The sequence below is a fragment of the Danio rerio genome, chromosome 25 (genome assembly GCF_052040795.2).
Source record: "Danio rerio strain M-AB ecotype USA chromosome 25, GRCz13ab, whole genome shotgun sequence".
In the NCBI taxonomy this organism is placed as follows: Eukaryota; Metazoa; Chordata; class Actinopteri; order Cypriniformes; family Danionidae; genus Danio; species Danio rerio.
Genome location: NC_141045.1, coordinates 5782503 through 5810000, shown reverse-complemented (window position 1 = coordinate 5810000; position 27498 = coordinate 5782503). Strand labels below are relative to the sequence as shown.

The 27498-nt window shown below is 37.6% G+C and overlaps 3 protein-coding genes across 6 annotated transcripts in view; all 3 read right to left on the bottom strand.

Annotated features, from left to right (window-relative positions):
- The window catches only part of ap4e1 (adaptor related protein complex 4 subunit epsilon 1), a 30786-nt gene extending 30785 nt beyond the window's left edge, over window position 1 (bottom strand). For both annotated transcript variants that reach the window (XM_087311394.1, XM_087311393.1), the window contains exon 1: window position 1. This exon is cut by the window's left edge and continues 287 nt beyond it. The gene's annotated coding sequence lies outside the window, so the exon portion shown is untranslated.
- Window positions 2–2301: 2300 nt separating this feature from the next.
- On the bottom strand, window positions 2302–17638 carry gnb5a (guanine nucleotide binding protein (G protein), beta 5a). The gene is made up of 11 exons (NM_001080181.2): window positions 17422–17638; window positions 14132–14268; window positions 13897–13938; window positions 12324–12400; window positions 12068–12200; window positions 11847–11990; window positions 9009–9100; window positions 8693–8741; window positions 6738–6834; window positions 6095–6261; window positions 2302–4629 (listed from the first exon to the last, which is right to left on the bottom strand). Exons 1-11 carry the CDS (start codon window positions 17537–17539, stop codon window positions 4618–4620), a joined length of 1068 nt encoding a protein of 355 aa, NP_001073650.1. The 5' UTR covers window positions 17540–17638; the 3' UTR covers window positions 2302–4617.
- Window positions 17422–27498, bottom strand: part of myo5c (myosin VC) — a 51041-nt gene continuing 40964 nt past the window's right edge. Inside the window, exons 40-42 of one of the 3 annotated variants that reach the window (XM_087311350.1) lie at window positions 26943–27023; window positions 22517–22708; window positions 17422–17850 (exon numbers count right to left, since the gene is read on the bottom strand). In XM_087311350.1, coding sequence (XP_087167476.1) covers window positions 22556–22708; window positions 26943–27023 — 234 coding nt within the window. In that variant the 3' untranslated portion in view covers window positions 17422–17850; window positions 22517–22555. Of the gene's footprint in view, window positions 17851–19018; window positions 22709–26942; window positions 27024–27498 lie in introns of those variants that run through there. The other 2 variants (XR_015525908.1, XM_087311349.1) reach the window with 2 other exon arrangements.

Sequence of the window (27498 nt, the reverse complement as noted above, 5' to 3'; positions counted from 1 at the left end):
TACCGGAAGTGCGCTTCTGTTTTCATGATAAAAGTCTCCATGGTGTTGGATATTTAGCCTTAATATTACTGCATAATGCTGATACTACAACAATTCAAGCACTAATTAAAAAAAACTCGTACTACCTAAATTAATTAATATTTTAGTATTTAATCAAATAATAATTTGTGTAAAAAGCATTGCGCAATATTTGAATGCTGTTATGACTTTGATAGCTTACACGAATGAGTTTAATATTTGTTTTAGCATTTATTCATTCACCTTTGGCTTAGTCCCTTTGTTTCTCAGGGGTCAACACAGTGGAATGAACCGCCATCTTATCCAGCGTGTTTTACACAGTGGATGCCCTTCCAGCTGCAATCCAGTACTGGGAAACACCCATGCACACACATACACTACGGCCAATTCAAATTATTCAATTGACGTGTTCCACAGGTCGCTGGTTTAAGTCCCGGCTGGGTCAGTTGGGGTTTCTGTGTGGAGTTCACATGTTCTCCTTGTGTTGGCGTGGGTTTCCTCCGGGTTTCCTCTGGTTTCTTCCTCGTTAATAACCATACAAACTCATTTTTATTATTATTTACCTTACAAGCGTTTTCCCCAGACAGAATTATATGTGGATTTGTAGTTTATTTTAAAACAGAATGAAATATACAGTTAAAGTCAGAATTATTAGCCCCCTAAATTATTCGCCCCCATTTTTTTCCCAGTTTCTGTTTAACGGAGAGCAGATTTTTTTCAACACATTTCTAAACATAATAGTTTTAATAACTCATCTCTAATAACTGATTTATTTTATGTTTGCCATGATGACAGTAAATAATATTTCACTAGATATTTTTCAAGACACTTTTATACAGCTTAAAGTGACATTTAAAGGCTTAACTAGGTTACTTAGGTTAACTAGGCAGGTTAGGGTAATTAGGCAAGTTATGGTATGACGATGGTTTGTTTTGTTATATCAAAAATATAGCTTAAAGGGGCTAAAAACTTAGTCCCTAAAATGGTGTTTAAAAATTAAAAACTGCTTTTATTCTAGCCCAAATAAAACAAATAAGTCTTTCTCCAGAAGAAAAAATATTATCAGACATACTGTGAAAATTTCCTTGCTATGATAAACATCAATCGGGAAATATTTATAATAAAAAAAAAATTAAAGGGGGCTAATAATTCTGACTTCAACTGTGTATGAAAAGTACAAATTTTTTTACGGATTTATTAAGGCTAAATATGTATATCTATTTATTTTCTAAATTAAATATGTGTAATGATTATTTAGGTCCCACATAATGAAAGAAAAAATAATTAATAAGAAAATATATATATTAATATAATAATATAAGAAAAATAGGTCCCACTGTATATTAAGTGGCCTTAACTAATATGTACTTACACAGGAATTAATAGTTTGCTACAATGTACTTATTGTGTAAATACATGTATTTACTGTGTACATGCTTGATTAAATACACGTATGTAATTACATCTGTAATTAACTTTTGTAATTACATTTGTAAATACACTGTTGATCATCCCTTACACCTTAACCCACCCTTAAACCAACCCATACCACCAAACCTGTCCATAACTCAACCTCTATCCCAACTCAAAATCACCACGTGTTCTCAAATACATTATAAACACAGTTAGTACATTGTATTTATTTATTTTTTGTTGATGTAAGTACATAGTAGTTAAGGACACTTAATATAAAGTGGGACCGAAAAATAATACAACAATTATGGAGCATCTATGACAAGTATGACATAAATACTAGGGTTACCCTCTGACAAAATAATATGCGGATTTGTTGTTTATTTTGATTTATGTAAACAACATATATATGCACCTAGACTGCAGCTCTGCACAAGAAGTTTGGCCAGAGGAGAAATGGTTGCGCCCAAAATGAGCCTGGTCTCTCTCTCTAGGTTTTTTCCTTCACTTTCATCAACTGGTTAAGTTTGTTCCTCGCCACTATCGCCACTGGCTTGCTTGGTTTGGGACTTGTGGAGCTGAGCATCGATGGATTTTCTCTTCAGTGTTTGGACTCTCAGCAGTGAAATTGAAACCACACTGGACTGACAGTTTCAATTCTCTATAACCTTCTATGTTAAGCTGCTTTGACACAATCTACATTGTAAAAGCGCAATAGAAATAAAGATGATTTGAACTAAATATATCTAACTTTCTCTTTAATAATCGTAAAACTAATTGTTTAATATTAACCATTCCAGTACCTTTATCTAAACATCCCATAAAATTAAACACACACTACAACAAACATGAAATAAACAGTCGCCACATCGCCTTTAAAATCATTTTATTTAGTTTATGCATATTGACATCAGTCTATATGACAACCTATATGATATATTACGATATATTTATATATATATATACACTTTGCTACAGTAAGAAAGAACGGGTAAAGTGGCATAACAACTGACTGACGATCAGACTATTAAGAGTAAGACAGCATTACTAAATCCGTTAGCTTGCATATCAGATATAGTGTTCAATAAACAACCACTCTAGTTAATAATCCTATAGACATCGTCGAGTTCATCTTCATGCACAGACCTAAACAACACACGATACGTTTGTATTTATACACTACCTGACAAAAGTCTTGACACCTATCCGAGTTTAGGAACAACAAATAATAACTTGACTTCTAGTTGATCGTTTGGTATCAGAAGGGGCTTATATGAAAGGCAGGGCTCAACAATATGGACTGCCCAGGGGCCAGCGTGCAGTATTGCTCGGGACAGTAGACAGGATTGTTAGTGGCCCGATGGGGCATGGGCTGCCTTGTCTCTAAAGTTAAATGCGACTGTGAATTGCGTGCAAACAGGGTGCTTTCACATCTTGGAATCTGTCTTGCTTGCCCAGTTAGCATGGTTCGTTTGGCATATGTGAATCCAGCAATCAAGCTCAGATACACGCCAAAACAATCAGTCCGGGATCGATTGTAATGAGAAAGCAAAATGATCCAACGAACTAACGAAATAGGCTGTATCAGAGTGTACTATGGTTGTGTTATAGTCATGGCTATGTGAAGAGAGACACTACGAGTTGGGCCGGATGTCATTCCTACCAGCAAATGTGCGTTTCATGTGGAATATGAAAGTGAAAGCATGCTGAAATATTACTGAGAGCTGTTTATCTGTTAGTAAAACTGACAGAAATGATGATCATTTTTCCATATGTTAATCTTATAATATTTTGCATTAGGCCTATTGTTTTGTTCATTTCTTCACTGACACCAGGAAAGAAAGCTCAGTATTGATCTATATTGAATATTTAATATCAATATATCAGTTCATCTGTTATTTCTTTCTATAATTTAAGCATATAATACATATATATTTCCAAATTTATTTACATCTCAGTTGTATTTTTTTTAATTGTCAGTTGTATTTAAAGACAAGTTATGCTGAAGTTATGTTTGGCTTTTGACACATTATTTAAAATATGTGGGTAAGAAATAGTTACTGTTTTTTTTGTGGGGCCAGAGAAATTTTTGGCCTGATTGGGCCATTTGAAAAAAATCCTTAGTGTTGAACCCTGCAAAGGCCTGTAGATTACGCTTATTTTACCAAAATAAAATATGATCATGCCTTGATTTATAACTCTTTAATTAGGACAGTAAGGTCTGAATTTGCTCGTCTTTTAGCAGAAATAATGTCCAGTATAGAATATAAAGTCCTGCTGCAGTGGAAACTGAATGAATATTGTGTCTGACTACATCATGAGCTTGGAGGACTGGATCCATACATCTCTGACATGACTCAACTCACTCATTAATAAAGTCATCTGGGATGGCAAAGAAAGAGTTCCTGCAGGACTCGCAGAGTTCATCAAGATTCTTTGGATTCATCTTCAATGCCTCCTTCATCTTACCACTGACATGCTCAATAATGTTCATATCTGGTGACTGGGCTGGCCAATCCTGCAGCAGCTTTGCCTTCTTTGCTTTCAGGAACTTTGATGTGGAGGCTGAAGTATGAGAAGCAGCGCTATCCTGCTGAAGAATTCACCCTCTCCTGTGGTTTGTAATGTAATAGGCAGCACAAATGTCTCGATACCTCAGGCTGTTGATGTTGATCATCCACTCTGCAGATCTCTCGCACGCCCCCATACTGAATGTAACCCCAAACCATAATTTTTTTTTCACCAAACTTGACTGATTACTGTGAGAATCTTGTCTCCACGCGGGTTCCAGTAGGTCTTCTGCAGTATTTGTGATGATTGGCATGCAGCTCAACAGATGATTCAACTGAAAAAAAAACTACCTTCTGCCACTTTTCAAGTTATTATGTGTTGCTCTTATAAGTGAGATCGACGACAAGACTTTTGTCAGGAAGTGTAGGATTAATATTGAAGATTGTTTATTTCTCGGATTTAAAGTCTGAACGTGTTCACACAGATTCATACGCAGAATACATAGACGCCATCCCATAATACCAAGAAAGCAGTGATTGTGTTGATGAGAGATGCACTACAGTCATTAACTCTACTGCACTCAACACACTAGTAAAGTCTGCGGTTTGATTGTTTTTTTTCCTCCAGAAAATCCAGCCGGCGGTGAGAAAAGTGAGTAATCTGATGAGGAAACATTCAGGCCCAGATCTAACAGAAGAAAGACACAACGAAATAGACCATTTTTTATTTTATTATGAATTATTATGTGTATCTTTGATCAAAGTAGCTCTCCCCCTGACATCTCTTTTCTGATTGGTGTTTGCTGATGCAAGGGGCAGGGTCAAGCTGTCACTCATTTGAGATCCACCAAAAGCAAAGGATAACGGTCCAATGGACTCTCTGTTTACAAAATGACGCCCCGCCCCTGCAAGAAACATGCTCAGTGTTCTGGAAAGCCTCCCTCAATTAGGAACAGTAATGTTTATAGAACATTTAGTTATCTGCTCTACACAATAATCAGTATTTATACTGTATGTTGCTTACCTGACAAATTTCATTTGGGAAAAAAAGACTAAACATTCACAACTTTGAGAAGAAAAGTCACAATTCTGAGGAAATAAAAAGTCTAAATTCGGAGTTTGTGACTTTATTTCTTGCATTTGTGAGTATATAGTCGTTTCTTAGACTTTTATTTTGCAATTTTGATTTTATATCTCTCAATTCTGATTTATTTCGGGAGCTTCTTTTTTCTTTTTAATCAATCAACCTTTATTTATGTGGTGACCTCCTTGTCATGTTCTAGAAACCAGTCTGAGATGATTCACGCTTTATGACTTGGTGCGTTATCCTGCTGGAAGTAGCCATCAGGAAGAAAAGAAAACTGAGGCTACAATTCGCACAGGCTCACCAAAATTGGACGATACAAGAGTAGAGAAACATGGTCGGGTCAGAGTTTGGCATCAACAACATGAAAGAATGGATCCATTCTGCCTTGTATCAACAGTTCATGTGTAATGGTGTGGGGGATATTTTCTTGGCACACTTTGGGCCCATTAGTACCAATTGAGCATTGTGTCAATGCCACAGCCTACCTGAGTATTGTTGCCGACCATGTCCATCCCTTCATGACCACAGTGTACCCATCTTTAGATGGCTACTTCCAGCAGGATAACGCACCATGTCAAAGCGTAAATCATCTCAGACTGGTTTCTCAAGCATGAAAATGAGTTCTCTGTACTCAAATGGCCTCCACAGTCACCAGATCTCAATCCAATAGAGCACCTTTGGGTTGTGGTGGAACGGGAGATTCGCAGCATGCCGACAAATCTGCAGAAACTGTGTGATGCTATCAAGTCAATATGGAGCAAAATCTCTAAGGAATATTTCCAGTAGCTTGTTGAATCTATGTCACGAAGGATTAGGGCAGTTCTGAAGGCAAAAGGGGTACTAGTAAGGTGTACCTAATAAAGTGGCCAGTGAGTGTATATATTGCATTTGAGTTTTTTTCAGAGCTGTGATTTTATTTGAACAGCATAACATTTTTCTTTGCAATTCAGACTCTATTTCTCAGAAATTGCACGTTTAAATCTTGTAATTCTGACTTTTTTTTTTTAAGAATTGTAATTGGCAATTTTTAACCTCAATTTTCATTCTGCGTAACGTTTCCACTCACCCGTAGCGTGTGATCCCAGGATCCTGAGCAGAACGCAGTCCCATCTGGAGAAACGCGAAGAGTGCTGACTCTGTTCTCATGCCCAAACAAGATGGACACGCGGGCTCCCTTTAAAACATCCCACACGTTGATTGTGTAGTCATTGTAGCCGCCAAACAACAGTCTCCCTGCAGAAAGACAAACAAGACACTCAAAACCAAATCATTCATTCAATCATTTTCCTTCGGCTTAGTCCCTTTATTCATCAGGGGTCACCACAGCTGAATGAACCACCAACTTATCTAGCATATGTATTACACAGTGGATGCCCTTACAGCTGCAACCCAGTACTGGGAAACACCCATACACTCTCACAGTCAGTTTAGTTAATTCATTTCACTTATAGCGCATGTGTTTAGACTGTGGGGGAAACCGGAGCACCCAGAGGAAACCCACGCCAACGTGGGCAGAACATGCAAACAGAAATGCCAACTGACCCAGCCGGGATAGTTGGTAGTTCATTCCGCTGTGTTGACCAATGATAAATAAGGGACTAAACCGAAGTTCAATAAATGGACTCTGGTTAAGTACCCCACATTTAGCAAATACAATAGTATATTTGATCAGACTAGTAATATAGCTAGGCGATAACTCAAGTGTTTACCGCTGAGGGAGAAATCCACACTAGAAGCCCCGAATATGATGCTCTCTTTGGAATAAATGGCCACCTCTCTGTCCGCCCTCAGGTCATACAGACGACACTACAGACACAGAAAGAGGACAAACTTCAACACATTTCTCATTATTTCACCACCCATGAAAACATGAACATGAAGCAAAAGCATCTCTGATTGGATTGTATATATATGGTTGCTAGAACATGGTGCTTATGTTCTAGTTTGTTGCTAGGGTATTTTAAATGGCTACTTTGCTAAGCAGTTGGTGGGGCATTCTAGCATGTCCTAGCTGGTTGTCAGGGAATTACTGGTTTGTCGCTAGGATATTATAAGTGGTCGCTAGAATGTTTTTTGTTGTTTGGTTGTCAAATCATTGTTAACTGGTTGCTGAGGTATTCCTAGCGGTTGCTAGGGTATGGCTCAGATATTATAGCTGGATGTAAGGGCATCACTAGTTTGTTGCTAGGGTCTTCTCAGTGGTTGCTAGGGCATGGCTGGAATGTTTTAGCTTTTCGTCAAATCATTGTTAATTGATTGCTAGACTATTCTTTTGTGGTTGCTAGGGTATGGCTCAGATGTTATAGCTTGTTGCTAGGACATTACTGATTTGTTGCTAGGATATTAGAACTGGTTGTTATGATAGTTGGTAGCTAGGGTATTCTAGGTGATTGCTAGGGTATGGCTCAGATATTATAGCTGGTTGCTAGGACATTAATGGTTTGTTGCTAGAATATTATAGGTGGTTGCTAGGAAATGATGGCTATTTTAGCTTTTTTTGCTTAACCGTGGTTTATTAGTTGCTAGGGTATTTTTAGCGCTTACTTGAACATGGCTCAGATGTTATAGCTGGATGCAAGGGCATTACTAGTTTGTTGCTATGGTATTCTCAGTGGTTGCTAGGGAATGGTTAAAATGTTTTAGCTTTTTGCCAAATCATAGCTAACTGATTGCTAGGCTATTCTTCAATGGATGTTATAACTGGCTGCCAGGGGCATTGCTAGTTTGTTGCTAGGGTATTATAACTGGTTTCTCTGGCATTATTGGAATGTTTAATTGGTTACCAAAGAATTTTTAGTTGGTTGCTAGGGTATTCTAAGTGATTGCTAGGCAATGGCTCAGATTTTATAGCAGGTTGCGAGGGCATTACTGATTTGTTGCTAGTATATTAGTGGTTTCTAGGGCATGGCTAGAATGTTTTAGCTTTTTGACAAATTATTGTTAGTTGGCTGTTAGTATATTGTTAGCAGTTGCTAGGACAAGGCTTGGATGTTCAAGCTGGTTGCTAGGGTTTTACTGGTGTAATGCTAGGGTATTACAAATGGTTGCTAGGGCATGGCTAAATGTTTTAGCTGGTTGCCAAATCATTGTTAATTGGTTGTTAGGGTATTCTGGGCCATGGCTCGGATATTCTACCTCAGTGTCAGGGGATAACTAGTTTGTTGCTAGGGTTTTATAAGTGGTTGCTAGGGCATGGCTAGAATGCTTTAGTTTTTTTTGCCAAATCCTAGTTTGTTGGTTGCTAACGTATTCAAAGTGGTTGCTAGGGGAGGGTCAGATGCTCTAGCTGTTTGCTAGGGTATTGCTGGTAGGTTACTAGGGTATTACAAGGTGTTGCTAGGGCATGTTGCTAGTTGCCAAATCATTGTTAACTGGTTACTAGGGTATTCTCAGCGGTTGCTGGGGCATCTCATTGTCAAGGCGTTACTAGTTTGTTGCTAGGGTTGTATAAGTGGTTGCTAGGATGGTGGCTAGAATGCTTTATTTTTTTTGCCAAATCATAGTTTGTTGGTTGCTAATGTATTCTGAGCAGTTGCTAGGGCATGACATGCTCTAGCAGGTTGCTAGAGTATTACTAATTTGTTGCTAGGGTTTCCATAGTGCTTGCTAGGGCGTGAGTATTATTTTCTACAATTTTCCCAAAAATACAGAAGGCAAGACTCACAGTAGCGTCGTCTGAGCCTGAAGCAAAAGCATCTCCGCTTGGATAGTACCTGCAAACATCATAAAACACAATCGGTCATGAGAATGTCTCTCAGTAAACAAGACTTTAAGGTGCTGCCAAAGACCCTTTTAAGACAACTCAGATCAGTCGATGACCATATTAGCAAAGCTTCCGGGTTTATGCAGTCTCTCGTGACATTTTGAGTGTTTGCACAGACTATAAATATTGACCGGTGCTGTAAATGCCCTAAATGCCCCTCTGGATTTTTTTGCTCCCTGACAAAACCTTGAGGGAAAACAGGCCAGTGGACACCTACCGCACGCTGTTGATGTCTGAATCGTGACTCTCGAAAGACTGGACGCACTGTCCTGTGCGCATGTCCCACACACAGGCCTTCTTATCACAGCCCTGAGAGACGACAGAACATACAGGTCACTGCACAGGCATGTTAACAGCTCCATTGTGCTTCTGTGTGTGTGTGTGTGTGTGTGTGTGTGTGTGTGTGTGTGTGTGTGTGTGTGTGTGTGCTTGTGTTTGGACTTGTTCTACTACTACTGTGGGTAACATAATGTCCCCGGATGGAAAGGGAAACCAGACAAGATCTCATTGTGGGGACGACCAGAAAAAAAGTTAATGAAGTGACTAAATATAGCTCTGATTCATTACTTATTTACTCAATTCAGCATCTGGAGGGGTTTTCAGGGTGCTCTGGTGGGTTGCTAGGTCATTACTAGTCTGTTGCTAGGGTGTTCTAAGTGGTTGCCAGCAAATTGCTAGTTGGTTGATAGGGTCTCATTAATTTGTTGCTAGGGTGCTCCAGGTAATTGCCAGGACCTTACTAGTTGGTTGCTAGGGTTTCGTTATTTTAATGTTAGGGTGTTCTTATTGGTTCTTATTGCTAGTTGCTTGCTAGGCTCTTACTAATTTGTTGCTAGGGTGCTTCAGGTAATTGCCAGGGTATTTATAGTTGATTGCTAGGGTTTCACTTCTTTGTTGGTAGGGTGTTCTAAGCGGTTGTCAGCGCATTGCTAGTTGGTTGCTAAACTCCAACTAATCTGTTGTTAGGGTGTTCCAGGCACTTGCCAGGGCAATGCTAGTTGGTTGCTAGGGTTTCACTTCTTTGTTGGTAGGGTGTTCTAATTGGTTGCCACTACATTGCTGGTTGGTTGCTAGGGTCAAACTAGTCTGTTGTTAGGGAGTTCCAAGGCATTGCTAGTTGGTTGCTAGGGTTTCATTAGTTTGTTGCTAAGGTGTTCTAAATTGTTGCCAGCGCATTGCTAGCTGCTTACAAGGGTCTCACAAACTTTTTGCTAGGATGCTCCAGGTAATTGCCAGGGCAATGCTAGTTGGTTGCTAGGGTTTCACTTCTTTGTTGGTAGGGTTTTCTAAGTGGTTGCCAGCACATTGCTAGTTGGTTGCTAGGGTCTCATTAATTTGTTGCTAGGATGCTCCAGGTAATTGCCAGGGCAATGCTAGTTGGTTGCTAGGGTTTCACTTCTTTGTTGGTAGGGTGTTCTAAGTGGTTGCCAGCACATTGCTAGTTGGTTGCTAGGGTCTCATTAATTTGTTGCTAGGATGCTCCAGGTAATTGCCAGGGCAATGCTAGTTGGTTGCTAGGGTTTCACTTCTTTGTTGGTAGGGTGTTCTAAGCGGTTGTCAGCGCATTGCTAGTTGGTTGCTAAACTCCAACTAATCTGTTGTTAGGGTGTTCCAGGCACTTGCCAGGGCATTGCTAGTTGGTTGCTAGGGTTTCATTAATTTGCTGCTAGGGTGTTCTAAGTGGTTGCCACTACATTGCTAGTTGGTTTCTAGGGTCAAACTAGTCTGTTGTTAGGGAGTTCAAAGGCATTGCTAGTTGGTTGTTAGGGTTTCATTACTTTGTTGCTAAGGTGTTCTAAGTTATTGCCAGCGCATTGCTAGCTGCTTACAAGGGTCTCACAAACTTTTTGCTAGGGTGCTCAAGGTAATTGCCAGGGCAATGCTAGTTGGTTGCTAGGGTTTCACTTCTTTGTTGGTAGGGTGTTCTAAGTGGTTGCCAGCACATTGCTAGTTGGTTGCTAGGGTCTCATTAATTTGTTGCTAGGGTGCTCCAGGTAATTGCCAGGGCAATGCTAGTTGGTTGCTAGGGTTTCACTTCTTTGTTGGTAGGGTGTTCTAAGTGGTTGCCAGCACATTGCTAGTTGGTTGCTAGGGTCTCATTAATTTGTTGCTAGGGTGCTCCAGGTAATTGCCAGGGCAATGCTAGTTGGTTGCTAGGGTTTCACTTCTTTGTTGGTAGGGTGTTCTAAGTGGTTGCCTGCACATTGCTAGTTGGTTGCTAGGGTCTCATTAATTTGTTGCTAGGGTGCTCCAGGTAATTGCCAGGGCAATGCTAGTTGGTTGCTAGGGGTTTCACTTCTTTGTTGGTAGGGTGTTCTAAGTGGTTGCCAGCACATTGCTAGTTGCTTGCTAGGGTCTCATTAATTTGTTGCTAGGGTGCTCCAGGTAATTGCCAGGGCAATGCTAGTTGGTTGCTAGGGGTTTCACTTCTTTGTTGGTAGGGTGTTCTAAGTGGTTGCCAGCACATTGCTAGTTGCTTGTTAGGGTCTCACTACTTTGTTGCTAGAGTGTTCTTAGTGGTTACTAGGGCATTGCTCCTCTGTTGCTAGGTTGTGGTGGCCAAGGCAAGACTAGGTTTTTCAGCCTGTCACTTTGGGATTATTAATTTGTTGCTAAGACATTACAAATGTATTGCTAGTTTGTTGACATGGTGCTATGAGGAATTGTTAAGGTATAATTAGGATGTTCCGGATGGTTGCTAGGGTTTTACTAGTTTGTTGCTAGGGTATTCTTTTTTAAAATTATTTTTAAGGGTTTTTAACTTTTAATGGATATAATAGTGCAGAGAATTGACAGGAAATAGTTGAGAGCAGAGAGAGGAAGGGTCGGCAAAGGACGTCGAGCCGGGAATCAAACTCAGGTCGCCGTGAGCACTATAGTGCTATATGTCGGCGCACTTAACCACTAGGCTTCTGGCAAAGACTTGCTAGGACATTCTAAGTGGATGGTATGGCACTGTTAGGTTTTAAAATGTACTTAATATAGCATTGCTAAATCATTTTGGGTGGTTGCTAGGGTACTGCAGGTGTTTTTGAGGCTGTTTTGCCGTTCTCACTCCTGAAACAAATGTGTTTCCTGTCTCAGACGGAGCGAGATCCAGACACAGCACATCAGCCGCGTGTCCATGAAAACTCTGCAGCATCTGCCCACTTTCCACATCCCACAGAGCACACGTGCCATCACCACTGGACGTCAGGATCTGCATAAAACAAAAAGCACAGCAATCAGTCAAAAGCAGGACGGCGGTTCACCATTTCTCTCTCCACTCAAGCACACCTGCATGTCTGAGTTGGTGAAGCAGCAGGCTGACAGATAGTTGGTGTGCATGGCCACTGATTTCTTCTTAGCTGCGAGGTTTTCGTTTTTGTCCAGGGATAAAGGATACACCGAGCACTTATTGTCCAGCCCGCTGAGGAAGACAACAGGCCAGTTAATGCATATGATGACATAATAAAAGTCTCTATTTAAGGATCACAGTGCAGCCCTCCAAAATAATTAATGATCATTTAATATCTTAATACTCTAGTCTTACCCACAAGCCACTGCACATCCAGATGGGGCGTAAGCACAGGCCATGACCCACGTACAGGGCATAGTCACAGCATGCTCCTGTGAGGACGATTAATGTATTAAAATATGCAATAAATAATAAAAGCTGAATTATTTTGACATTTAAATTAAACATTAAATGTAAAAAAATAGTTTTTTTAATATTAAATGAAATTAAAATTGAAATATATACATATTTTTAAATATTATTTTTATCACCAAATAAAGTTGTCAAAATAAGTCATTTCTCCTTTACATTTTAATTATTACAATAAAATAACAAAAAAATATAAAAAATGATCTAAACATACAAAAAACATGAAAAATGTTCAATAAATATAAAATAAAAAAGGCTACAACAAAAAATATCTTTTTAAAAATCACATTAAATAAAAATTATATTTGCATTTAACGAATTTAAGCATTTGTTTGTTTAATTATGTTTTTAAAACTACAAAATAAATGACATATATTACATATAAAAAAATTATATATTTATTTTATCACCCAAAAAGAGTTTTTAAATAAAATACAATTTAATATACTTAAATTAAATAGATTTCATTGACCAGTTAAAGAAATAAACAACTGGATAATTAATTAACACTTAAATATCAAACACTCTTATATTTACACTGCCAGAATTCTGCCACTTCGGTCCTGTTAATTCTTATTTTGGTGGCAGAGTTCAGACATTAGTCCTGTCTTGTATGTTTTCTTGGGTCAAGCACCCATATTTCCTGTTTGTTTTTTATATTAGCGCCGCCTTTGCCGTGCGAACGGGCATGCTCGGGATGCGCGCTCTCGCCCTGGTGTGCTAGATGATATGTTCACGGCATGGTGTTTTCGGTCACAGAGCTCCAGTCTAGTTGGTCTCGGATGGCGCTGGGATTGCACGGTTTATCATGTGCCCCTGTCCTGCGTTCTGTTTGTATTGGGTGTTGTCCAAGCACGTGGTGCGGTGTTTACATTGTGGCTGCTGCATGCTTTAGTGTTGTTCTCCATGTGAACACGTGAGTTCTCTCATTGGCTGCAAGTTCTAGTCCCGTTTAACATGAGCACATGACTTGTGTTGTTTCTTTGTGTCATGTGCTCTCCCGTCTATTGTGTAGTCCCACCCTCCTAGTTAACTCATTATTAGCTTATTATGTTCTCCTGTTTGTTTGTTAATTATTTCTCCTTTATATTCTCCTCATGTCTGCTGTCTTGTGCCAGTTCATCGTCGTTTATTGCTTTGTTCTGCCATGTCCTGTTTCAGCCCTGATTCCTGCCAGCCTGCCCAGTCAAGTTTATTTGTTTTGTCAATGTTTCCCCCCTAGGGATAGTTTTTGTTGTCTTTATTTTTGTTTTATTTTGTAATAAACCCACATTTTAGTTCTGGATTTGAATCCTCGCTCTTTTCCTCATCCGCTGAACGTGACATACACTCATTAAAACATATTTTAAATAGAATTAAAAATTAAACAATGCCTATTTAGGCAGTTTTAAAGCATAATTAGTGATGCATATATAAACCAATATATCAATAAACATCAGTTCTTCACTTTGTCATTTACCTTATTTGTGGTAAACGCATCCCACACAATCACCTTTCCATCCTATAGAAAAAAAGTAAATAATTAATGATGCAGCAATTGTCAAATTGTTGTCAATGTGAAAGAAATGAGCAAGAATCAATAACGACAGATTGATGCACAGCAGGAGATTGACCTCAGATGAACTCCCTGTCTGGTAATGTAAATAAAAGGACATTATAGGCTCAGCTGTGTATTTGCTGTCCATTAAACAGACCTGAGACGAGCTGACAATCCTCCGCTTGTCTTTACACCAGTCCATACACAAGACTTTATTTCCATGGCCTTTCAGAGTCCGTCTGGTCTTCATGACGAACTGACCCAGAGCTTCAATCTTCTCCGCCACCTGATGCACTGAATAAAAAACACAACGATAATAAATGTAGAGTGTTGATTTCCTGCTTTTGTCCTTCATTAAGATTGCTGCAGGGCAGCATAGTGGCTCAGTGGTTTGCTGGTTGGAGCCCTGGCAGGGTCAGTTGGCATTTCTGTGTGGAGTTTGCATGTTCTCCCCATGTTGGTGTGGGTTTCCTCCGGGTGCTCCAGTTTCCCCCAAGAGCCCAAAAACATGTGCTATAGGGGAATTTAGTAAACTAATTTGGCCGTAGTGGATCAGTGTGTGAATGTGTGGGTGTTTCCCAGTACTGGGTTGCGGCTGAAAGGGCATTCGCTGTATAAAACAAATCCTGGAATAGTTGGCGGTTCATTCCGCTGTGGCGACCCCTAAAATAGAGACTAAGCCAAAGGAAAATGAATGAAGATTGCTGCATCACTGCATTCGTGTGGCTGTCACTGTGAACAAACCATTAGTGAAGGAGCCTTTCAAAAATGATCAATAATAAATGAGCAAAATAAATAAGCAGTAATGCATTTATTCAACATTAGTGAACATGCCTTAAAAAAACAAATAGATTTTTTTTAAATAAAAAAGGACAAAATAAATAGAAATATAGTGTTATATAATAGAATAACAAATAAATACAAATATTTATTCATCAATAGTGAAACAAACATTTAAAAAAACATAACATAAATAAAATATTTAAATAAAAAAAACTACAAATAAATGGAAACGCAGTGTGATGTTATATTCATTTCTTCATTCATTTTCTGCCAACTGACCCAGCCGATGCTCGGACCATCTAACTTTTTGCGGTGTGGCGACAACACTACCCACCTCACCACCTCACCACCCTATAATGCCCTATAATTCTATATTATAACAAATAAATAATAACGTCTATTTGCCATTAGTTACAACAAACTTTTTAAAAAAGATCAGCAATTAATAAATAAAACGAAGAAAAGTTCAACATTAGTGCGCTGGGATTGCACGGTGCACTATAAGGTGTTTTGTATTTGGACGACGCGGTGGGTAGCGATGTCTACTCAAAGCAAAAAGGCCACTGATTCGAGCTTCGGCTGGGTTTGCTGGCATGTCTGTGTGGAGTTTGCATGTTCGCGTGGGTTTCTTCCGGGTGCTTCAGTTTCCCCCTCAGTCCAAACACATGCGCTATAGGTGAATTGAATAAACTAAATTGGCCATAGTGTATGAGTGTGAATGAGAGTGTATGGGTGTTTCCCAGTGATGGGAAAACATATGCTGGATAAGTTGACGGTTCATTCCACTGTGGCGACCCCTGATTAATAAAGGGACTAAGCCGAAAAGAAAATGAATGAATGAATGAATGAATGAATGAATTTTTTATTTATGAAGCAATTATTAGCATTGTTATTAACACCGAAAGTAAAGCAAATATCTAAATTGTACAGTCAAATTAAAAATAATATTGAAATATTTGATTCAAAACATATGGAAATGAGAAATGTTGCCATGGCAACTACGTGAAACATGCGTAAAACGGAAGAAAACAAAATAAAGTTGATTATCTTTGAATAAAAGTGCGCTACAAAATTTAAACCATAACCCAAAATCAAAACATTAACACGGAATATAACAGCCTGACGTTACCAAAAATAAATCAACAATTACTCCCAAACGAATGTCGAATGTCATTATGTAAAGCTGAATAGAAAAAAAACACTCCCCTTCCCGCCATCATCAGCTTCATCATCATCTTCAATCCGAACGACGAGCCTTTAATAATAATACTCTAAATCAGTTACAATGTAGATCCGTTTATCCAAACCATTATGTCTGATTTACAGTAAACACATTGCCAGCTCTGCTCTTGACTGCGAACTGTTACTCACAAGCAGTTATTAGCATAAATTAAATAAATATATAAAAGTCAAATTAAAAATAAAACAAATATTTCATTTAAAAAAATGTGAAAATTAGAAACGTTGCCATAGCAACAACCTGAAACAAATGAAAAACGGAATGACATTTTTGTGTGCATTATAAAAAAACTAAAGTTAAGCTAAAATTTAAATCACAACTGAAAATAAATAAATAAAACCCAAATCATAACACTAACACGGTAACGGTGGTATACAACAGCCAAAATATAAAATTTAAGCTACTTGAATCTGTCGTGTTCCTCAGAACCTCATTATGTGAAGCTGAACGGAAAATAAACGCTCCCTCGTCACCACCTTCATCATCATCTTGAATCTGAACCACGAACAATAATAATAATAATAATAATAATAGTGGGCACAGTGGGTAGTGCTGTCACCTCACAGCAAGAAGGTCGCTGGTTCGAGTCTCAGCTGAGTCAGTTGTCATTTATGTGTGGAGTTTGCATGTTCTCCCCGTGTTGGTTCCTCCGGGTGCTTCGTTTTCCTCCATAGTCCAAACACAAGCAATATAGGTGAACTGGTTAAGCTAAATTGTCCGTAGTGTATGTGTGTGAATGAGTATGTATGGGTGTTTCCCAGTGATGTATTGCAGCTGGATGCGTAAAACATATGCTGGATAAGTTGGCGGTTCATTCCTCTGTGGCGACCCCTGATTAACAAGGGGAATAAGTCGAAAAGAAAACAAATTAATTTTTTATTTATGAAGCGGTTATTAGCATTGTTGTTAACATCGAAACTAAAGCAAATATAAAAGTAGTAAAGTCGAATTTAAAAAAAATCTATAGAAATATTTGCTTAAAAAATATGGAAATGAGAAATGTTGCCATGGCAACTACGTGAAACATCCGTAAAACGGAATAAAACTAAATAAAGTGAATTATCTTTGAATAAAAGTGCGCTACAAAATAACTAAAGCTAAAATTTAAACCACAACCCAAAATCAAAACATTAACACGGAATATATCAGCCTGACGTTACCAAAAATAAATAAAAACTCCCAAACGAATGTCGAATCTCATAATGTGAAGCTGAATGGAAAATAAACGCTCCCTCCTCACCATCATCAGCTTCATCATCATCTTCAATCTGAACCACGAGCCTTTAATAATGATCTAAATCGGTTTATCCAAACCATTACGTTATCTCCCGATTTATAGTAAACACACCGCCAGCTCTGCTTTTGACATACAGTATAATGTCATCTCCATCAAACACACACTGACACACACACAGGTTTCTTACGCTCGACATCGTGTAGTTTGGCTCTCTCCTCCTCCAGTTTGCTCTTCAGGGTGTCGGACTCGCTCTTCAGCGTCGCCAGAGAGTCTCCGGGCTGCGCGGGCTCCTCCTGCGCCGCCATTTACGCTGTTTTTTATCTTATTATTTGTGTTTGGATGAGGAGAAAAAAGGAGAGGAGACGGAGGAGTAGAAGAAGACAAGCGAGCGCGCGGATGATGATGATGATGGTGGTGATGATGCAGCTGGTGTGACGTCACGGAGGACGCGCGCGCTCCCGCTCTCCAGCATCAGTCAGTCAGTCAGAAGCGCTGTAAATCCTCCTGAGGATCAATATTTGTGTTTTCCGCGACTGCGAGGGATGCTCAAATCCCCGACTGGAAAATGAATGAGCTTTCAATTTAGTCTTCCATTTTAGGAGTCAATGGGCAAGCTCTACATTATAAAGAAAGAAATATTTTTATAATAATAATGCATAATATAATAATACTAATGTAATATTGTAATAATGTACCTCTTAGGGAACCCCTCGGATATAAAATGGTTTGTCTCAAGGGGCTATCCCATTTCATAATTGTAAATAATGTAATAATAATAATAGAAAATAATATTAATAATAATATTAATAATAATAACTCCACCACTTTGCAATAATAATAATAGTAATAATAAGTTTCATTATTAGTGATTTATTATGGTTATTATTGTAATTATTATTGTTTACTTTATTTAAACAAAACAAATTTATAAAATAGATAAAAGTAATAATAACAGATATTGAATTAAATAATATTTACAATTCAAAATAAGGATAATAATCCTAATTTATATATTTACATTAATTTTAAAATTTGTTAATATAAATAAATTTTTAAAATATTAATAAATAAAAAAATGGAAAGTGAAAGATACTTTTATATGGTCAAATTTATAATAAATAAATAATGTTTGAAAAATCATCATGTATTTATATATATAAAAATTTTATTGTTCTTAAAATGTCTGCATTTGTACATTATTTCTATTTCAAAATGAAAATAAAAAAACATTTAAAAATTAACTAATATATTAAAAGTTTTAAAATATTTGTTCAAAAAGACATTTTGTAATTCTTTTTCTATGAATATTATTTTATAAATCATATATGTATCCACTATTGTTACAACACAAAAGCTTTGATAGCACAGTTTTAATGTGTTCATTTTAATAATAATAAAATATATGTAAGAGATGTGTAAAAGATGTAATATGTAAAAGATCATTAATGCAATGATAAAACAAAAATACATTGAAAAAACAAAAGCTTAATCGAAATATAAAAAAAACGATAACAAATAACAAAAGCAGATAAAATTACCAAATATTATAATTAAAACTCAAAAAATAACTTATAATATTATGAATACTCTAATTACAGAAGTGAAGAATGAGAGAAGCGTGCCTAATTGTAACAACAAAATAATGTGGACTTTTGTGAAATGTTCTGTGATTGACTAATAGCTAGTTTCCATCTCTAGTCCTCAGAGGACTGCCCATCATAAATATTACATTCGCAAGCATATTATGAGAGCTGTGGCGGAGAGCAAAGAGAGAGAAAGACTCATTTGGCTGTCGTATTTATTGATTTATTTCTGATTTATAAAAAATTCAACACGGCAATTTGTGACAATGATCATTTAGGATCTACAAAAGGCATCTGAGGTTGCTTTAGGCATGTCTGAAATGAAAGCTACACTGTTTATTTAAGGTTCAATCAATAAAAAACTACTCAAGAAGATGATTTAGAACACTATTATAAGAACAAGACACTGCAGGTGAACAGGGTCAAAAACACTATTTACCACATATTTTCCCTCCACTCGATTACATTAAGAATTACTAAACAATCTGTAATACAAGTTTTCGAAATATGCATGCTTAAATATGCAAATGAGGCATGATTTGCATACATTACGAACACTGGATGATGATTTATAGGTTTATACTGAAGAGATTTTAGTTGTGAGTGTCATTTTTATGGCTTCAAAATTGAGAAAATACTGCCAGGGAATTGTCATTTTAATTTTTAAGACGGCACGGTAGCTCAGTGGTTAACACTGTTGCCTCATAGCAAGAAGGTCGCTGGTTCAAGTCCCGACTAAATCAGTTAGCATTTCTGTGTGGAGTTTGCATGTTCTCCCCGTGTTGGCGTGGGAGCTACAGGTAAACTGAAAAAGCTAAATTGGCCGTAGTGTATGAGTGTGAATGAGTGTGTATGGGTGTTTACCAGTACTGGGTTGCAGCTGGAAGGGCATCCGCTGTGTAAAACATATGCTGGATAAGTTGGCGGTTCATTCCGCTGTGGCGACCCCACATGAATAAAAGGGACTAAGCCAAAGGAAAATGAATGAATGAAAGTGCTGTAAAGAAACACTTAAAGGTGTCGTGAAGTGCTTTGAAACGAGCATTTCTGTTCAATACGTGACATAATCTCAACTAAAACATAAAGAAAGGGCGGAGCATAGAGTAGCTCCTCCCCTTTTTAAAAAAATCTGCCAATAGCGCTTTGTTTTATTCACATCTCTGCCAGTGAGAGTGGTTAAGCTCAAGTCTTGAAGGGGGGGTATATCAGATACTAGAAAGCATTTGATTGGTCAGAATATTTGATGAGAAACTGAAGCATGAGGTGAGGTAAAAAAAACTAACCATTTAGTCGTAAGTGACAAACTGCAGCTTTAAATGTTTATATTATAGGTGTGTTATTTTTTGAATCTAGATTAATCTCACTGCAATCTTAAAATTAATCTAGATTAATCTAGATTAAAATGGCTCATTTGAATTCTGCCAAAGGCATTCAGAACATGTGTGCTACCCAAATAATGACTCAAGTAAGTGTTTGAGAACGGGTTTCTCCAGCCAGGTGGCGCATTAGACCAGGGGCACATCTCCTGTTTCCAAAATGCACTTCAAACTGCTTGAGAAACTGTTCAACTATGAGAATTGGTGATGAAAATAAATGATGTTCAATAAGATGTGCTTGTGTTTACTAACTGTTCACTCAGTTAAACATGAATTTTAAACTGTAGGCCTATATAAGCTCCAAACAGCGATTTTTAATTACCTTAATCCGACTAAACCCTTACAAAAAATCACTGCAGTTCTTTTTAAAAGAATAATGCAGTTTTTAAAAAAAAAATAATGCAGTTTTAGTTATCTTCTGAAAAGTGCAGTTTTTTGGACCCGAAAAACTGTGTTATTTAAGTATACTGCAGTATTACTGCACTACAAATGAAGAACTACAATACAACAAACTGCAGTACATCTACTGCAATACAACTGAAGTACAGTAGATGTACAACTGCAGTACAACTACAACATATTAGACTACAGCAGCACAAGTGCAGTAAAGTTCACTTGTTTTTACTCTAGTTTACTGCAACTTAAACTGCTGTTGAACTGTTTAATTTACTGTATTTGAACTGTGTTTATACTTCATTGTATTGAATTTTGCAATTGCACTTCATTTTACTGCAGTTATACTTCTATATACTGCTGTTGCAGTTATACTTTAGTTTACTGCACTTTTAGTAAGGAAAGTCAGAACTGGACTAAACAGAAATTGAATTAAGACATGGAGTATGCATATATTAGTGGCATTTTTGAAGTAAGCACAGCAATCAAACTATTACCGTCATGTAGGACTTTTCACCATATTTTATGGCACGATCCACACATGTGGCTGTCAGTAAAGGACCGTTTTCTTTCCATTTGCTGTGTGTTATTAAATTCCATAACACTCTAACCAGTCCTCACTCCTTATTTGCGTCTAATACTCCAGTTTGTCACGGGGGCATGAATGAAATGTGCATGAGTGAAAGTGAAACTGCTGAACTGCAGTTAAAGTCACCTAAAATTACAGGGCACTCTTACATGTTTTACATTATATTATTGTCTATTAAGGCAAATAACTACACTACAGATGTCCATGTAAGCATAGTGTCTACTTTGAGTGTCTTCAAAGTAAGTGAAAGATCCAGAAGGGCATTTCAGACCCAGCTCCCAAGCCAAATTTGAGAATAGATTAACGGCGATATTTTTTTATAAGAGTCTCGCGTTAACGCTGATAACGGCCCACCACTAGTTTCATTCATTCATTCATTTTCTTGTCGGCTTAGTCTCTTTATAAGTCTGGGGTCGCCACAGCGGAACGAACCGCCAACTTATCCAGCAACACACACTACGGCCATTTTAGCCTACCCAATTCACCTGTATTGCATGTCTTTGGACTGTGGGGCAAACCGGAGCACCCGGAGGAAACCCACGTGAAGGCAGGGAGAACATGCAAACTCCACACAGAAACGCCAACTGAGCCGAGGTTCGAACCAGCGACCTTCTTGCTGTGAGGCGTCAGCACTACCTACTGAGCCACTGCCTCGCCCCACCACGAGTTAATATCTTCTAAAAACTTTGTCACTGTTTTGGAGCGCACTAGCTAACAGATATCATCAAGGCTAACATACTGATGCTAAAATCTAAAAAAAAAAAAAAAAAAAAAACAATTAGATTTTTCTGGGACTTTAAAAGTATATTCGGATAAAAAAAACTTTCCATTAGACTGAATTTTTTTTTTTTAAACTATGAAAATTCATAGAAAAAAACTGAAATCCTGCAGTGTCTCACCTTGAAATACATATAAATAAATGTAAAATATACAATCGTTAGCATTTTTGCGTTTATACGAGAACGTGCAGTGTTTAGAGGATGAGTTTGGGTCAGCAGAAACACTATACGAAATCGCATACTTCCGTATTATAGTACACTAAAAACAGTATGCGAGCCGAGTAGCATGTCCGAAAGCATTTGAAAAATAATATGCGTGAAGTACTGGGATGACCTACTACTTCCCACGAGATTCTGAAGAGTGCATCCGATGGACGCTATGCTATCCCATCATGCAACAGGAGAGAATTCATGAATGCGAGTTAAGCGACGCAATTGACTCACATAGGTCATGTGATAATGACTATCGACATATGTAGTACGCCGAGCTCCAATCATACTATTCAGAACGCACTTTTCTAAGGGTCGTGCAGTAAATTCAAAATCCAAGTGCAGCACCTACTCGAATAGTAGTTACTAGTATAGTACTAGATTGAAGCAGTCAGATGCGGGTGAGGAAGTCCAGATGAAGGCTGCTGGGAATCTGTAAAAGCTCCAGAGCCTGTGTTGAGGAGCAGAAGGGAAACGTGACCTGGAAACGATACTGCGAGTCCATCATCAGCTGTGACGAGCCCTCGCGCTCCTGCAGCAGCGCCTGTCACCATGGAAACACAACAACAGCCAATCAGAAGCCTGCGTGATGAGCTCGAGTCCACAGTTGAATGCATTATTGCCCACCCATTTTTTTCTGGAAGTGTTTTTTAATAGTAGGATTGACATCTAGTGGTTGGACTGAGTATTGCAGTCCTAATTCAAAATATCGGAGGGTTTTTCTTTCACACGCCCCCAAACGCAGGTTGCCAGATTGATCCCACAAAGAAGTGAGCGTGTCTGAAGATCGAGCCTTACACTAAGCTATTATTTTATGTTTGTTTATTATAAAATCCAGTTATTAAATTATTATTTTAAAGTAGTGCTGCGCAAAGATTAATCACGAATAATCGCATCCAAAATAATAACTTGACTTCAAGTTGATCATTCAGATAAGTGGCATATGGTGGATTTTTTAGTTGAATTATCTGTTAAACTGCATTCCAATTATCACAAATACTGATGAAGGCCTAGTGGAACCCACATGGACCAAAGATTCTCACAGAAAACAGTCAAGTTTGGTGAAGGAAAAATCATGGTTTGGGGTAACATTCAGTATGCGGGAGTGCGAGAGATCTGCAGAAGGGATGGCAACATCAACAGCCTGAGGTATTAAGACATTTGTGCTGCCCATTACATTACAAACCAAAGGAGAGGGCAAATTCTCCAGCAGGATAGTGCTCCTTCTCATACTTCAGCCTCCACATCAAAGCTCCTGAAAGCAAAGAAGGGCAAGCTGCTCCAGGATTGGCCAGCCCAGTCACCAGATATGAACATGGAGTAAGATGGAGGAGGCATTGAAGATGAATCCAAAGAATCTTGATGAACTCTGGGAGTCCTGCATGAACGCTTTCTTTGCCATTCCAGATGACTTTATTAATCAGTGATTTGAGTCATGTCAGAGATGTATGGATGCAGTCCTCCAAGCTCATGATGGAGTCAGACACAATATTCATTCTGTTTCCACTGCAGCATGACTTTATATTCTTTACTGGACATTATTTCTGTTCAGTGACAAGACTTTTGTCTAAGCAAAGTGAGACCGTACTGTCCTACTTAAAGAATTATAAATCAAGACATGACTATATTTTGTTTTGGTACAATAAGCGTAATCTAGAGGCCTTTGCCTTTTATATAAGCCACTTCTGATACCAACTGATCAACTAGAAGTCAAGTTATGATTTGTTGTTCCTAAAGGATAGGTGGCAAGACTTTTGTCAGGTAGTGTATATACAGTTGAAGTCAGAATTATTAGCCCCCCTAAATTATTAGCCCCTTGTTTATTTTTTTTTCTTAATTTCTGTTTAACGGAGAGCAGATTTTTTTCAACACATTTCAAATCATAATAGTTTTAATAACTCATTTCTAATAACTGATTTATTTTGTTTTTGCCATGATGACAGTAAATAATATTTGACTAGATATTTTTCAACACACTTCTATACAGCTTAAAGTGACATTTAAAGGCTTAACTAGGTTAATTAGGTTAACTAGGCAGCTTGGGGTAATTAGGCAAGATATTGTATAACGTTAATATATACGTTTGTTCTGTAGATTTTCAAAAAACATAGCTTGAAGGGGCTAATAATTTTGTCCTTAAAATGGTGTTTAAAAAATTAAATACTGCTTTTATTCTAGCTGAAATAAAACAAGTAATACTTTCTCCAGAAGAAAAAATATTATCAGACATATTGTGAAAATTTCCTTGCTCTGTTAAACATAATTTGGGAAATATTTAAAAAATAAACAAATTCAAAAATTCTGAATTCAACTGCATTTATTTTATATCAATATTAAACATTCAGATAAGCATTTTCTCAAACATATGCATGCATGTATTTATATATACACATTATAAATATACATAATACACACATATATTATGTCAAGACATTTGTCAACCTATTTGTCAAAAAATCCTAAAAAATCTTTAAACAAAACCATTTACTGTTTTAACACTGATAATAAAAAATAATAATAATAAGTTTTTTTGAGCATTAAATCTAAATACTGTATGATTTATGAAGAAAACCGAAGCAGCTTTGACATAAGATTAAACTGGACATTAAAATACAGTACACAAATATATATATATATATATTTCCAATAGTAAACTAAAAGCCTGAACACACCTTACAGCTTTTCAAATACGCAAGAATAAATAATTCAGTGGCCACATTGTTGTCGCACAATCTCAATGTGTTTCATGTTTAATTTAGAGGCTTCTTTGAAAAACAGAAAAATGGGTCAGCAATTGTACTGTATGGAGTTTCAAGGTGCTTTCACACCTTGACTTTTGTTTCGGAACCTGTCTTGTTTCCCCAGCTAGCGCGGTTCGTTTGGCATATGTGAATCCAGCAATCACTCTTGGATCCGTGTCACATCAATTGCTCCGAGATCGCTTGAATGAGGTGGTCTCGGCTTGATTAAAACGAACTCTGGAGCGGATCCATTGTAGTGAGAAAGCGATACGATCCGAGCCCGGCTATATCACAGTGTATTATGGATATGTCATAGGCATACAGCTATATGAAGAGAGAATTATGAGTAGGACAGGATATCATTCCTACCGGTAAATGTCTGTATTTCATGTAAAAGCCTATAATGCATAAGCCAACTGCTTTGTATGAGAAAGTCTTACCTCTGATTTATACTTGGTGATGATGTCTGTCGGTCTCACCATTTAAATTCTTATCACTCATCATTATAAGTTCAAATAAGGACGCATGACAGCTGAGAAGGACTCTGCAAAATAAACCCTGAAACTCTGACCAATTTGAGTAGAGTTTACTCACAGGTGACTTGTTTTAGCTCTTTTGGTCCGTTTAGAAACTTTGCCGTGTGAAAGTGAACCGCACCAAGAACAAAGAGCAACACTGTAACAATTTTAATCCTTGTTTTGGAACAAATGAATAGATTCACAGGGGTGAAAGCACCCTGCTTCTGTTTCTTTGAATGAGCATCCTTACGTCTCTTTCCACAAGAAACGTGTCAAGTTTCTGAAAGTCTTTGAAGCTCCAGTTTGAAATACTTCAGGAATAAATTATTATATGAAAATGTAACACTGTTATACTGGTCACACTTTACAATAAGGTTCATTAGTTAATGCTACTTATTGCATTTACTAACATGAACAAATAATGAACAATAAATTTACTACAGTATTTGTTCATGTTAGTTAATGAAAATACAGTTGTTCATTGTGAATTCATGTTAACTAGCGGTGCATTAACTAATGTTAACAAGCATGAGTTTGGATGTTAGTAATGCATTAGTAAATGTACTGTAGTAAATGCAATACAAGTGTTGTTCATGATTAGTTCATGTAGTAAATGCATTAACTAATGAACCTTGTTGTAAAGTGTTACCGTTATATTTTGAGTCTCCTTAAATGCAAATGAGCTTCTGTCTCCGCCCCCTTTCCAGAACAGAAGGCGTGGCCTTTACAGCTTGTGCCTCATATGCTCCAGCAATAACAAGCATGTGCCATGATTTTATGAATGCACAGACATGAAGCACAAGAAAAGACAGAAAGAAAGCACACAAAGACAGTCAAATACAATGATTATATCAAAAGCGCGCACACACACACACACAAACACACACACACACACACACACACACACACACACACACACACACACACACACACACACACACACACACACAAAAGATATAGGTTATATCTGTGAAATCAAAGCATTGGTGAGAAATCAAGTGTATCCATGTTCCATTGTATTATTTTTACACTCTTATATTACTTATTTTTATACTTGGTGTATTGTGATGTATATGTTCAGAGAAGAACATATAATAACACATCTCTGAAATAAATAATAATAAATAGTGCATTTATGAATTGAGCTTAACACAGGTGAGTGGGCTTGACAAACCACCTGTAGAAACACTCTTCTCTTTATAAAAAGACAATCCCCCACCTCATGCTAGCACTTAATTCTCTGAGCACTAACAGTTGCTTTTTATAGTGTATCCAAGTGCAGTGTTGCTTTGTATTAGCATTTGTTGTGTGTATTGCCTCTTACTGTTGAATCGCTGAATGCCTCCTCAATTGTAAGACGCTTTGGCTAAAAGCATCTGCTAAGATTCAGGGCTTCAACTGAGGTGTTTGTGTTCATTTAACTGCTGCTGAAGTGAATTTGTGTTTTATATCTTTTTCAAGCTCAAACTGCAACATTACACAGTAAAGTTGAAAGTGTAAAAGTGTACCAGGACCTTACCTGCACCTTCCGTACAAATGACGGGGCGACTCGCTTTTCAAAATCATCAATGGGCGTGTAGGAGTTCAGGATTTTCACGATCTACAAAATAAAATAAATGAATAAATGAACACATTTTAAAATAGATTAAAAGAAAGGAATTGACTTTCTTTGACAACTTTGGGTAGGTTGTTTGAATGACTATTATTATGTAGCCCTCTGGACAATATCTAAATCATGTTTTACGTGTTATATTTCATCTGCAAGAACAATATGAACTTTTATGAAGACGTGTTTGGACATTAACTTCTGAATGCAGAATCATCCAAACACCTGACGAAATTTCTATGTATAAAAGGCTCGTAAATGGCAGATTAACCTGCTGCTGAACCTCCAATGTGGTTGGTAATTAAATGTGAACGAAATGTGGATGATGTGTCGGTGAATTTGGTGAACTGATGACCTTCATGGCCAATCACAGTCTTTTCTGTTGAGCATGTGAACACAATGGCAAATCAGCGCTGTTTAAGAGCGCACTTATAAATGCTCAAATGTTAGTGGGAAATGGACGTTTGTA